Source organism: Lepidochelys kempii, chromosome 11, assembly GCF_965140265.1.
Source record: "Lepidochelys kempii isolate rLepKem1 chromosome 11, rLepKem1.hap2, whole genome shotgun sequence".
In the NCBI taxonomy this organism is placed as follows: domain Eukaryota; kingdom Metazoa; phylum Chordata; order Testudines; family Cheloniidae; genus Lepidochelys; species Lepidochelys kempii.
In genome coordinates, this window is record NC_133266.1 from 26,311,147 (window position 1) to 26,326,023 (window position 14,877).

General features: G+C 38.9%; 1 protein-coding gene across 3 annotated transcripts in view; it reads left to right on the forward strand.

Annotated features, from left to right (window-relative positions):
* EPC2 (enhancer of polycomb homolog 2) overlaps positions 1 to 1,849 on the forward strand; it is a 159,739-nt gene extending 157,890 nt beyond the window's left edge. For all 3 annotated transcript variants that reach the window (XM_073305427.1, XM_073305426.1, XM_073305428.1), the window contains exon 14: positions 579 to 1,849. In XM_073305427.1, coding sequence (XP_073161528.1) covers positions 579 to 651 — 73 coding nt within the window. In that variant the 3' untranslated portion in view covers positions 652 to 1,849. The remainder of the gene's footprint in view (positions 1 to 578) is intronic.
* The last annotated feature ends 13,028 nt before the right edge of the window (positions 1,850 to 14,877 follow it).

Sequence of the window (14,877 nt, forward strand, 5' to 3'; positions counted from 1 at the left end):
ATACAAAATTAAAAATTCTTCATGCTAGTGCTGAAAAGTTTTTTTAACTAAACTGATAAAAAAGATGGGCTACCTTAGAACAGTAATTTATGCACCAGCATGCGCGGAACAGTTGTGCTTTCCGCAGCTCCTATTGGCCGGGAATGGCGAACTGCTGCCACTGGGAGCTGCAGGGGGCCGTGCCCGCAGACGGTCACCATCCTCAAAATGTCTCACGGCTCGCAATCAGCTTACTGTGATGGGCTGCAGGTTACCCACCCCAGCTTCAGTACTATCTTATAGGAAATCATCAATAGGTTTTTCAGCTTCAGCAAAGTTAGCTGTTAGTACTTTATTAATGCGGCAGCGCATGAATAGGATCATGGTATTGGTGGACTAAAGCGAACGTTTGGTTTTTAAGCAGCAAGTTCAAGCAGAACTTTCCCTGTTCCTGCCTATTTGTTTGAGTTTAATGGTCTTTCCATTCCCTGAATAAGAGATCTGTGCAGAAACACTTATATCAAGAAAAATACTGTGAAATTGTATGTAGAAATATTAATGTTCTACTTGTAACTATTCCATATTCCATTTTATTACAGAGAGAACCACGAACCAGAACGACTGGGTTTAAATGGCATAGCAGAGACAACAGTAGCAATGGAAGTGACATAACCTCAAACCAGTGGCTTAACCTGTGCTGATGGTGTAGTCATTTATATTCCAACTGAATGCAAAATACAACACTCTGTGGATCACAGGGAACTGAAACGGACCTAAATGGACTATCATTATATCGTATATTAAGTCGATATATAATGTACATTTTGTAAAATAGGGAAAATCACTACCTTGTAAAATAGTTTATTTGTATCATCAATATTATTTCTGTTACTTGAATAGTAGATATTCATCATCATGCTTTTGCACTTGAATTTGCAACTGAATGGATTTAAAAAATAATTCTTTAATGGGATCATGAGCATGAAATGAGATCCTGCATCACTTGTTTTAACTATTTATTTTGCCATGTTTACATTTTGTATCTTGTACAAATAAATCCAACTTTGTGTCTAAAAAAAAAAGTTAAAAGATTCATAGCTAGGAAATGAAATTCTTGTAATTTTTTTCTAAAGGAAATGTAAAGTTTTCACTTGGTTCATTTTGTTTCACAATTTGATTAGATGGACTTTTTGGTAAATACTTTAGTGGCATTTCACTGTCAAATATGAAGTTCAAGGCAAAATAGTATTTTCTATTACTGTGCAGGGGAAAGGGATGGATCGATACATGCAAATTTAATGTAGTAACTCACTTTTCCATATATTTTGAATGTATATTTCTATTTATAATACCAGTTTATAAAAGATAATTACACAGAAAAAACTGACTAGGAAAAATTATGCCTCTAGCACACATTAAACTGTGCAGATATGAAAAATTTTCAACTGATTACATTTTATCTGAAGACTGCATATTTTAACTGGCTTTAAAACTGTAACACACCACATAAAGGATATTTTACCAGGTATGTATTGCATTATATATCATTGCAATAATTATTGGATGTCTAGATATCGAGCCATCCCAGGTGGTGGGAGGGGGGAGGGTTGTGGCAAGATTGTCTTTTCAATTTTGGAGAGTTTTCCTGTGGCTACAAGGCAAGTAACGGGTTGGAAAAAGTCTGACTGTAAGCGTTGGACACCTTCGTAGTGTAGTGTTTTAGTGACTTTTTTTATATGGTTCTTGTAAATTAGATACGTGTAGTGGTGTTTCAGAATGTTTGTTTATGCACTAGTTCAGACAACTTTCCCTGTTACTTGTTCTTGATAAGTGAAAACTGCAGGGAAATAAAAATACATATCAAAACATGGACATGTTGCATATGTGTTTATTTCACAATGTGAAAACAATTTGTATGTTAAGGTGGATTAAAAACATCTCAGAAGACTACCAATACCAAGTATATTCACTAAAACTGCCACTTCTGTGAGACAGTGATTGTTTCCTGCCTTTAATGTATTTGTAGTATAACAGGAGAGAAACAGTAGACCAGTGGTTGGAACTTGAGAGACCCAGGTTCAGTCCATTGGGTTTCCACCGCAGAACTTAGTGTGTGACCTTGGGCAAGTCACTTATTTTTTGTGCCTCAGTTCTCCATCTGTAAAATGGGGATAACAGCACTTCACTATCTAACAGAGGTGGTAATAGTAGGAGAATTAAAGTAAACATTGTCAAGTGCTGTTATGTTGGAGTAATGGGAACCATATACAGTAGAGCCTCAGAATTACAAACATCAGAGTTACAAACTGCCCAGTCAACCACATACCTCATTTGGAACCAGAAGTACACAAGCAGGCAGCAGAGACCCAAAAAAAGAGCAATACTGTATTAAACATAAATTACTAAAAAAATAAAAGGTAAGTTTGAGGGGGAGATTTGACAAGGTAAGGAAATTGTTTCTGTGCTTGTTTCATTTAAATTAAGATGTTAAAAGCCTTATTTTTCTTCTGCATAGTAAAGTTTCAAAGCTATATTAAGTCAATGTTCAGTTATAAATTTTTGAAAAGACAACCATAACATTTTGTTCAGAGTTACAAACAACCTCCATTCCCGAGGTGTTTGTAACTCTCGGGTTCTGCTGTACATACCTTAGATAGACTTGAGTATATTAGAAATCACAGAAATAATTCCCATCTAATGCGTTGCAAGAGTTGCTTCATACAAGACCTATTTGTGTAAAACCATTTTACTAGAAATTTACTACAATTTACTACTCCATCAGGTGAGTGATTGGGTAACATCCACAGTTAAACCCTGCAATTAAATCCTGGTTTATTCTGAGTTCATGCATGTTTTATAACTATCTCACTGAAACTGAAGTGTATTGTAGAGCAGCTGGTAAAATGAGAACTTAGACTTCTGACTTGCTCTGGGGGTTGATTTTAATTAGTTCTTCAGTTCATATTGCAGGTTTTGCACAGAAACACATAAAAAAGAATAAATAGTGCTTTCTCCTTCAAGGTCTATATGTTGTTGTTTTTCCTGGGTGCCAAGATATCAATTTATGCCTTTTTTTAGCTGTTTCAGAAAGATATATTGTTTGTCTTCTTCAAAGACACTTTTCCCTCCCATTAGCTGTTTTATTCTGTTACAGGTAATTCAGTAGATATTGTTTTGAAGTATTTTCCAGCTCTTATCTATCAGAGAGCTACCCAGCAGCCTGAGATGCTGTAGGCGGTCCAGAAGTATTCCCTATTGTTACTGATAACTAGTACCATTTTTCTCTTTAAAAAAGTTATAAGGGCCATAGGAAGAGAAAGGTGAGGGGTGTGTGTGTGTGGGTGGCAGTTCAACGAGCATTTCCTGCATATTTCTCCACAGACCTTGGAAGCCCTGTACCACTGGAAATGGTAATGGGTAAAGGATGAGTGTGGGATTTGGGTAGGCAATGCATGGGATATTCAGCCCAGATCTGCTACAGTGCCTTGCATGATTGATAAATTGTTCTTTACATACACATACCTTTTGACAATTCTTTTTGGATTTTGTGTAGAACTAGTGTTACTTTTGTAAATAGCTAGACAGGTTATGTGGTCTGAAGTACAAATGCTAAATTTCTCACTTGAGTTATTGGTCAGATTATTAGAAAGCGTATTGCAGAACCATTTGTCTTCTGTTTTGTACATAGCTAACAGAGAATTCTGTCATTTCTACTTCTACGTCTAGTCTAGAAAGATAGCCCCAGAGGCCTTCTTTTGTTCATAAAAATGTCAGGGCATTGTGAGTACACGAACGCCAACCTGCTGAAGGTTGAAAGTATTGTATTTAGCTGATTGCAACTAAGATATAGTTCAAACTATTTTAATGACTAATTTAGACTATTTTCATGGTAAATTAGACTGAGAATGCGTTGGTTACCTAGCAGTCACCTTTTGTGGCTTTCTGGAGCAGAGTTGGTCTTTAGTTACTTGAAAAACCTCTGGCTGGAGCTTAACTAGAATGCATTATGACCAAATGTGGTGGTGGTGGTGGAGAGGGCATCTTTATATTCTCCAAAGGCTATTTGATAAGCATGCCTGGGCAATATTACACACTTCAGAGTGTGTTCCATGTAAAGGATTACATTAATGTAATGTATTTTTATTGTAAAATAGAACTGATCGCACTATTTTTGTTAACAGTTTGCAGTGAATAATTATTTTAACTGTCTGACTCAGATGTCACTCTTGCTATACAGTCTATTAGGGCTTATAAGGGCTATAGCCTGAGCTTTGTTAAAAATGAAATTTTCTTTCAATTTGCTGTGAGGTTAGCTGTACACTTATAGATTCATAGATACTTAGGTCAGAAGGGACCATTATGATCATCTAGTCTGACCTCCTGCACAACGCAGGCCACAGAATTTCACCCACCACTCCTGCAAAAAACCTCACACCTATATCTGTGCTATTGAAGTCCTCAAATCGTAGTTTAAAGACTTCAAGGAACAGAGAATCCTCCAGCAAGTGACCCGTGCCCCATGCTACAGAGGAAGGCGAAAAACCTCCAGGGCCTCTTCCAATCTGCCCTGGAGGAAAATTCCTTCCTGACCCCAAATATGGCGATCAGCTAAACCCTGAGCATATGGGCAAGATTCATCAGCCAGATGCTACAGAAAATTCTTTCCTGGGTAACTCGGATCCCACCCCATCTAATATCCCATCACAGGCCATTGGGCCTATTTACCATGCATATTTAATTACCAAAACCATGTTATCCCATCATACCATCTCCTCCATAAACTTATCAAGTTTAATCTTAAAGCCAGATAGATCTTTTGCCCCACTGCTTCCCTTGGAAGGCTATTCCAAAACTTCACTCCTCTGATGGTTAGAAACCTTCGTCTAATTTCTAGTCTAAATTTCCTGGTGGCCAGTTTATATCCATTTGTTCTTGTGTCCACATTGGTACTGAGCTTAAATAATTCCTCTCCCTCTCTGGTATTTATCCCTCTGATATATCTATAGAGAGCAATCATATCTTCCCTCAACCTTCTTTTAGTTAGGCTAAACAAGCCAACCTCCTTGAGTCTCCTTTCATAAGACAAGTTTTCCATTTCTCAGATCATCCTAGTAGCCCTTCTCTGTACCTGTTCCAGTTTGAATTCATCCTTCTTAAACATGGGAGACCAGAACTGCACACAGTATTCCAGGTGAGGTCTCACCAGTGCCTTGTATAACGGTACTAAAACCTCCTTATCCGTACTGGAAATACCTCTCCTGATGCATCCCAAGACCGCATTAGCTTTTTTCAAGGTCATATCACATTGGCAGCTCATAGTCATCCTATGATCAACCAATACTCCAAGGTCCTTTTCCTCCTCCGTTACTTCTAATGGATGTGTCCCTAGCTTATAACTAAAATTCTTGTTATTAATCCCTAAATGCATGACCTTACACTTCTCACTATTAAATTTCATCCTATTACTATTACTCCAGTTTACAAGGTCATCCAGATCCTCCTGTAGGATATACCTGTCCTTCTCTAAATTGGCAATACCTCCCAGCTTTGTATCATCCGCAAACTTTATTAGCACACTCCCACTTTTTGTGCCAAGGTCAGTAATAAAAAGATTAAATAAGATTGGTCCCAAAACCGATCCTTGAGGAACTCCACTGGTAACCTCCCGCCAGCCTGACAGCTCACTTCTTAGAGGTCCCACAAATACATTTATCTTTGGTTTAGCACCCAACAGTGAAAGAGAAGCCTACCAAAAATAGCCTGTTCATTGACTGCTCATAAATTGCTGTGGCATTAAATGCCAAACAGCATTCAGTATCTTCCAGTCCCGTATGGAACTGCTGTCAATTTTACTGAAAGTCCTCATCCTTGTGCCTTTGTTCAGACATTTGAGAGAACCATTTCCATGGTATCATGGGTGTTTAACTTGACCAAGAGGCCAAATATCTACTACTGTACTTGACAAAGTACAGACAAGGTTAAAGTCATATTTTGACATGCTTCTAGATTTTCCAGGAACAACGTAACTTCTTAAAAGCATGCAGTGGAACTAATGGAGTTAATAGCCACTTTACAATGGACAAAGTAACCAGAAAATGTCTACTGTCCTCTGGATGTCAGTTTAATTAGTATTCAGCTAATTGACCATGTAGATAACTGTACAGCAGGTAGGCATATTACTTTTTAAATATATGTCTAAATACTGTAATATCTTCCAGTATGAGCACATGTAGCCAAACTATCCAAGAATTATGAAATTGATTGCTCCATTCATAATCCATATGTAGTATGCATATTGTTTAAAACCATATTGAGGAATCTTAGGGGGTCTCAGGTTAATTTTCATCAATTTCATTGCCTTTTAAATAGTATTAGAAAAAGAAAAGAAGTGACACATAATCCTGAATTCCAGCATGAATCTACAAAAAAATTAAATCAGAACTCTAGTGAGAAACTATTCTTAATGTCTCTTTATGCCTGAATGGAGCAGGGAATACCAACGAGTGGGTTATATTTCTGTGATGGCAATCTGGTGTGTGTTAATGATACAATATCTGTCTTACCTCTGACTTTTATTGTGAACATAGACTTATCCTCAGCATAATTTAAACTCTGTTTTGTGCTTTAATGGTTATTAATTATTAAGGAAGATGTGGTCTGGCAACAAAAAATAGTTCAAGTGTAATTCAACTTCAGTTTTTTTCCTTTGGGTTTTTAACACAATCTAAAGATTCATCCATGTATGTTAAGTACTGTAGGACTGAGTGATTGCTTGACATATTAGTTTGATACATTTTAATGTTAATTTCTTTCAAATTACTACCTGTGCACCACAACAAAATTATATTCCCTAAAAGTTGCACCAAATACTGATTTTTGAAAATTGGGTTCAAGGTGATCAGAAATTGACCCTGCAAACTGCGTTATGAGATTTGTCAAATAATTGAGTCTAATAGTGGGGCAAGCAATTAAATTATAAATATTGACTTGTACTAAATCAGTCGTGTGTTCATTCTGACGGGAGGGGGAGGTGGTCAGGGAGCACATCAGCAAAAAATGTCAACTGTAGTGTCTGGGAGTTTGAGGAATACCTCCTAAACATAATGGGCTAAATTCCACCCTCAGTTACATGCTAGTTTAACTGGAGCTACCTCTGTTCAACTTAGGGCAATGTTCCACCCATTGTTCCTGCTTTTGTAGTGTTTCAAAGATTCTGTTTTGCATCCTCCACTTTATATTTGAGAATTAAAAATAAATAAATAAAATCAGATCAAAACAGACACAGACAATAACAGTGAAAACAAACATGGGATCCTGACCTGTTCTGTCGGATGTTTGCATAAGGTTGAGATGTATCGTGAACCTCTCTCACATGTATAAACAAAGTGCATTGGTCATGACTTTCCTCCTGATCTTTCGTTTCACAGTGGATAAGTATCCCATTGTGAGAAACAGATTATAGCTACCACAAACCAAATGCTGATTCATGAACAAAACCTAACAAATCAGAATCCCAGTATAATCAGTTTAATAATAGATCATGAAGACAATTGTCCTAATATTGCTGTTTTTAGAACAGAAATTTCAGAATCCCAACTGTTTAATAATATAAACTAAACTAGAAATTTACTAGCTAAGTGGGCATTTGACTTCAATATTCCAAGGTTGGGAAGCCAGTGCAAACAGTGGAAATTCCCTTTTTTTTTTTTTTTTTTGGAAAAGGAGCCAATGCATATCAAGAAAGGTTTGGCAGCCAGCCTTTCTCATAACCCTTCCCAGACATTGCTACCCAGATTTTCCTGCTTCCTTGAGACCATTTTCCTTTGCTTCAGATGGTCACTAAGTTTTTATGGAGCAGCAGCAGAAGAAACCAGGAAGACGCTCTTCCTCTCCTGATTCAACCCACTTCAGCTACCTGATGTGGGTCCTGTTTACACTGAGAGCCCTCAACAGCCAGCTGGCAGTGGAAGTACTTCTGGGTTGAAAGGTGATCACACTGCATGTCCCTGCAAAGCTGTGCAGAAAGGCCAGGAACAGACCCTTGATCAGTGAAGCCAGACAAGAGATTCTCCTGGACTGATGGCAAGCTGAAACAGTTAAGAGATTTCCATTCTTTCTTTGGGCCCCCTCCCCCACCTCAGTTGGACAAGGCTATGCAACCTTATTTCTTTCTCCTGGTGTAGACATTTTCTCTTCCTGCCAACCCAAAAAATTTAACCAGTGCCCTCTTCCTCAATCCTTTTTTTTTGTTTTGGTTTGTTCCTTCCTTCCTTTGCAGGAGAGAAGACCATCTTCCTTGCAGCCTTCCTCCTGCTCTGCCCTTGCCTATGGACACTTTGGAAGGCAAAGAGGACTCTGACTCTGAGCCTTCTACTCTGGTTGTCCCTTCCCCTGCCATCTGTGATATGGTTAGTAGAGAACATCAGGAGTGTCTCCTATCTCAGTCTCCAAGATGACTTCCTGCAATGGCTCTCAGTTTGCTGGAAATATCTGCCAACTAGATGCTGCTTTCCCAGAGTTGTGACGTGCCTACTCCAACGTGGTCTAACCAGTGGCCTCCCATTCAAAACCATCTGGCCTCCTAGATTCCAATATTATTCAGAAGAACTCAGCCCCGGGGTGGAAGGTGCTATAAGGAGGATCTTCGACCAAGGAAACGTTCCAATAGCTACAGAAAACTACAGATTCTATTTATCCAGAGCAGCCATATCTCCAGCTCTCTGGGTTCAGCCTTGGAGGGGAGGCATGTCTTCAAAATGTAGACTTCTGCTTCTTCCATTCATAGGCCCAAGATTGTTTGGAGATATCCTTAGCTCCACTCTCAAAGTTATGAAGGAAAATACATCTCTTCCTATTTCACAAGCCCTCGTGAATAAAAGCAAGCCTGCTCCTTCCTTTTCCTTCTTTCCTAGATAGCAATTAACAGTAAAACAAATTCGTGTCTAAGTGGGAAAGGAAACACATGCAGCAGATCTGGCAATATAGCTGACAAGCTGTTACGACCCAACTGGTCTTTCAAATGTAGGACACAGACACAAGCAGGGATACCATACAAAATAATAGGAGATGGCATTCTTTTCTTTAGCATATCAAATTATCTAGGTATTTATACGGCACCCAGTAAATGCACTTAATGACTCAACATTTCTCATGTGAACCAATGATGGTATACATGTAAATAGTAGCTTTGGGATGAAGGTTAATTTGGGTTTAAGATGTTAATTAAAAAGTTGCATGTGTATACTGAAACTATGGTTAAAACCATGTACCCAAGCAGGATAAGTAACAAGAGAGGGGTTAGAGCAGGGGGAGTGGACTCAGGGTCTTCCATGTAGGTTCCCTTTGTAGCCACTGGACTACAAAGTCTCTCTCCCTCCCCCTCTTCTTTCCCCAATAACAGTTTCACTGTGGATAAATACTTAGTCACAAGCACTAGTGCTTGATTCCCACCATCATTATCCATAATAGAATGAATATTCCTGAATTCACAGTCTTTTCACTGAAAAAGTTGCTTTCAGCGTAAAGTGCCTTTTAAACACACATCATCCCACGCACTTGCATGACTAATATGTGACTAGGTTTCAGAGTAACAGCCGTGTTAGTCTGTATTCGCAAAAAGAAAAGGAGTACTTGTGGCACCTTAGAGACTAACCAATTTATTAGAGCATAAGCTTTCGTGAGCTACAGCTCACTTCCTCAGATGCATATCGTGGAAACTGCAGCAGGCTTTATATATACACAGAGAATATGAAACAATACCTATTCCCACCCCACTGTCCTGCTGGTAATAGCTTATCTAAAGTGATCATCAGGTGGGCCATTTCCAGCACAAATCCAGGTTTTCTCACCCTCCACCCCCCCCCCCCCCCACAAATTCACTCTCCTGCTGGTGATAGCCCATCCAAAGTGACAACTCTTTACACAATGTGCATGACAATCAAGTTGGGCTATTTCCTGCACAAATCCAGGTTTTCTCACTTCCCTCCCACCCCCATACACACACAAACTCACTCTCCTGCTGGTAATAGCTCATCCAAACTGACCACTCTTCAAGTTAAAATCCAAGTTAAACCAGAACATCTGGGGGGGAGGGGGGTAGGAAAAAACAAGAGGAAACAGGCTAACTTGCATAATGACTTAGCCACTCCAAGTCTCTATTTAAGCCTAAATTAATAGTATCCAATTTGCAAATGAATTCCAATTCAGCAGTTTCTCGCTGGAGTCTGGATTTGAAGTTTTTTTGTTTTAAGATAGCGACCTTCATGTCTGTGATCGCGTGACCAGAGAGATTGAAGTGTTCTCCGACTGGTTTATGAATGTTATAATTCTTGACATCTGATTTGTGTCCATTTATTCTTTTACGTAGAGACTGTCCAGTTTGACCAATGTACATGGCAGAGGGGCATTGCTGGCACATGATGGCATATATCACATTGGTGGATGTGCAGGTGAACGAGCCTCTGATAGTGTGGCTGATGTTATTAGGCCCTGTGATGGTGTCCCCTGAATAGATATGTGGGCACAATTGGCAACGGGCTTTGTTGCAAGGATAAGTTCCTGGGTTAGTGGTTCTGTTGTGTGGTATGTGGTCGTTGGTGAGTATTTGCTTCAGGTTGCGGGGCTGTCTGTAGGCAAGGACTGGCCTGTCTCCCAAGATTCAGCCAGTCCTTGTCTACAGACAGCCCCGCAACCTGAAGCAAATACTCACCAACGACCACATACCACACAACAGAACCACTAACCCAGGAACTTATCCTTGCAACAAAGCCCGTTGCCAACTGTGCCCACATATCTATTCAGGGGACACCATCACAGGGCCTAATAACATCAGCCACACTATCAGAGGCTCGTTCACCTGCACATCCACCAATGTGATATATGCCATCATGTGCCAGCAATGCCCCTCTGCCATGTACATTGGTCAAACTGGACAGTCTCTACGTAAAAGAATAAATGGACACAAATCAGATGTCAAGAATTATAACATTCATAAACCAGTCGGAGAACACTTCAATCTCTCTGGTCACGCGATCACAGACATGAAGGTCGCTATCTTAAAACAAAAAAACTTCAAATCCAGACTCCAGCGAGAAACTGCTGAATTGGAATTCATTTGCAAATTGGATACTATTAATTTAGGCTTAAATAGAGACTTGGAGTGGCTAAGTCATTATGCAAGTTAGCCTGTTTCCTCTTGTTTTTTCCTCCCCCCCTCCCCCCCAGATGTTCTGGTTTAACTTGGATTTTAACTTGAAGAGTGGTCAGTTTGGATGAGCTATTACCAGCAGGAGAGTGAGTTTGTGTGTGTATGGGGGTGGGGGGGAAGTGAGAAAACCTGGATTTGTGCAGGAAATAGCCCAACTTGATTGTCATGCACATTGTGTAAAGAGTTGTCACTTTGGATGGGCTATCACCAGCAGGAGAGTGAATTTGTGGGGGGGGGGGGGTGGAGGGTGAGAAAACCTGGATTTGTGCTGGAAATGGCCCACCTGATGATCACTTTAGATAAGCTATTACCAGCAGGACAGTGGGGTGGGAATAGGTATTGTTTCATATTCTCTGTGTGTATATATAAAGCCTGCTGCAGTTTCCACGATATGCATCTGAGGAAGTGAGCTGTAGCTCACGAAAGCTTATGCTCTAATAAATTGGTTAGTCTCTAAGGTGCCACAAGTCCTCCTTTTCTTTGTGACTAGGTGAGACAGCTTTGTAAATGATACCAGAAGATGGCACCATAAACCTGCAGTGGTATTTCACTCTTTGTAGACATTACTCGGAAAGAATTTTGCTTTGCTTTTTAAAAGCAACAAGAGTGTTACTTGGCCACACAGTAAAACTCAGAGGATTTTGCATAATCATTGAAAATGTTTGGTATAGTTTAGAAAGAAAATTAAAGGAGGCAGCCTTCTTATGTAGCTCCCAGGTCAGTGGTTCTCAACCAGGGGTACATATAGCCCAGGATTACACAGATGTCTTCCAGGGGGTACATCAGCTTTTCTAGATATTTGCCTAGTTTTGCAACAGGCTACATAAAAAGCACGAGCAACGTCGGAACATACTATAATTTCATATAATGACATTTATATGCGCTATATAATATACACTGAAATGTAAGTAAATATTTATATTCCAATTTATTTATTTTATAATTTATATGGGGAAAATGGGAAAAAGCAAGTTTTCAGTAATAGTGTGCTGCAACGCTTGTTTTTTTATGTCTGATTTTGTAAGCAGGTAGTTTTTAAGTGAGGTGAAACTTGGGGGTACGCAAGAAAAATCAGACTGCTGAAAGAGGTACAGTCGTCTGGAAATGTTGAGAGCCACTGTTCTAAATCTTCTATAAAAGAAAATTGTATTAGGGATGCTTATAAAATTACTTACATTTGTACTTTTATCCTAAAATGATTATTAATAGTAGTAAAATTAAACTTACTCAATTGTGTTTAATAAGCACAGTCACATTTGCAAATGAAACATAACCAAACCTCACTTCAGCAAAACTCATATGGCCATGTTTGATTTTAAAGACATGGCTAATCCCATTGAATTCAATATGACTTATGCACATAGTTAAGTGCTTTGCTTATGGGTTTACTCAAACTTGAAGTTAAGCACAGGCTTGCATTTTTTTTTTCTGAATCACGGCCAAAAGTGGCTTTTCTTAATATGCTTCTTAGTAGAACTGGTCAAAAATTTTCCCTCTGAATATTTTTCCATTGGAAAATTCCATTTTGTTGAAATCTAAACTTTGACTTTTTACAGATTTCAATGACATTTTGTTATTTAAAAAATTGAAGTGAAGCATTTGGGAACAGAATATTTTTTTTGTTTTGTTTTGAAACTTTCCATTTTTTATTTTATATACTATAATATAGTAAAGTCAAAATTTGAAGTAAATATTTCAATTTTATTGAAGTGGGATGTTTCAGTGGACCCAAACTGAACCTTTTACTGTGTGTGTGTGCGCGTGCAAATTTTGTTTTTCAGGAAATTTTGAATGTTTTTGGTTGTATTCCAATTTGGAGCAAAAACAAGTGTAAAAATCATTGGCATGTCCTGCCAAACAGAGGTTCTGGTTCTTGCACAGCTCTATGCCTTCCATGGAATTACAGTTTTAAACATAACTAAAGTATTTTGTATTAGCCAAATCAAAATGCCCTGTGATTCGGATATAGGTTAGAATTTATCTCTATCACCCTTCTTTCAGAAACAAAAAAGTAAACAACGCAGCAACACCTTATGTGGTTAGGCAGAAATTTTTCCTGTGAGCAGGTTATTTCACAACTACTTACTGCTGTGTTAACTCACATGTTCCTCTGAAAGCACTTGCCATTGTCAGAGGCAAGATACTGGAGTAAAAGGTCCACTGTTTTGATCTAGTATGGTAAGTTTAGAGTTCAAGATCCAGGCGTGGTTTCTTCTTGTTAACTTGCAGGACCTAGGATTGTATGTGCTCTGCCCTGGGGGATGGAGCACCTTTTGTTCACTGTGTGTCTAATGCTAACTTTAGACTGTAGGTGCCTCAGGGCAAGGGCTTTTTTCTTTGTTAAATGCCACATATGCTTATGGGGTTCTGTAAATAATAAACACATCCAACAATGTTCTCAGGCTTCAGAAAGAGCAGCATGCAGCCCTCCTCCATGGAAAGGCAGCTTTATGGAGTCTGCAAGGGAGGCTGGGGAGTAAGCAGTTTATCCCTAAAAATCAGTATTGCTCCCAGGACTGGCATTACATTAACATAACTACTCCCTAGTTTAAACTGATATAATCCAGGAAATTAGAAGTAATGGCTAAAATTGTGTCATTAACTCACTCTACTGTGTACAACTATTGCAGATCACAGGCTATGGCAGCTCTCCCATTTCTTGGGAGCCTCTGTTAGTGATCAACTTTATAGTGAGCAGGAACAATGGAGTGAGTTAGGGACAGAGCTTCTGCCTTAACTCTGAAGGAAGCATACAAAACGGGTAGGAATTTTCAAAATGCGTGTTTTTTATCTAACATCTAGCCCATAAAGATGTCTTAAGAGAATGTTTATTAATGTTAATTAATAATTTAATACAAACCCTGACTTTATCCCCACCTCTAATAATTTGGTTTATTGTATATTTCTCTTTTGAAACAAGCCATTGTTCTGCTTTCAAACACCATCCTGAGAAAAGCTGAGCATCCTCTAGTCCCAGTGAAATAAGAGAAAGTTGAGGGTGCGGCTCACCTCACAGGATTGGGCCTTGGAAGAGTAACTAAACATGAAGCTGTGCTAATCATGGCTCTGATCCTGCAAACACTTAGAGATGCACTTAACTTTACTACTACCTGAGTCAGTGGTACTACTTATGGTAGTAACTTAAGGGTTTACAGAATCAGGGCTTATGTTCGCATGTTGTCAGGTTTCTAAGTGAAATATGGGAGATTTTTAAAAATTAAGTGCTTCTTAATTCACCAAACTCCTGCTGGCTACAGTGAGATGAGAAACACTTCACTAAATTTATCAAAAACGTATAATTTTGGTAAATTTAGGCACATGAAATATGTATTTGTTAGTATTTATCCTCTGATTATATTTTCATTTTATTTTGAAAAATAACTGTTGAAAAATAGTATTAGAACAATAAAGTGAAAGCCACACACCTGAAATCATAGAATCATAGAATATCAGGGTTCAAAGGGACCTCAGGAGGTCATCTAGTCCAACCCCCTGCTCAAAGCAGGACCAATCTCCAATTAAATCATCCCAGCCAGGGCTTTGTCAAGCCTGACCTTAAAAACTTCTAAGGAAGGAGATTCCACCACCTGCCTAGGTAACGCATTCCAGTGTTTCACCACCCTCCTAGTGAAAAAGTTTTTCCTAATATTCAACCTAAACCTCCCCCACTGCAACTTGAGACCATTACTCCT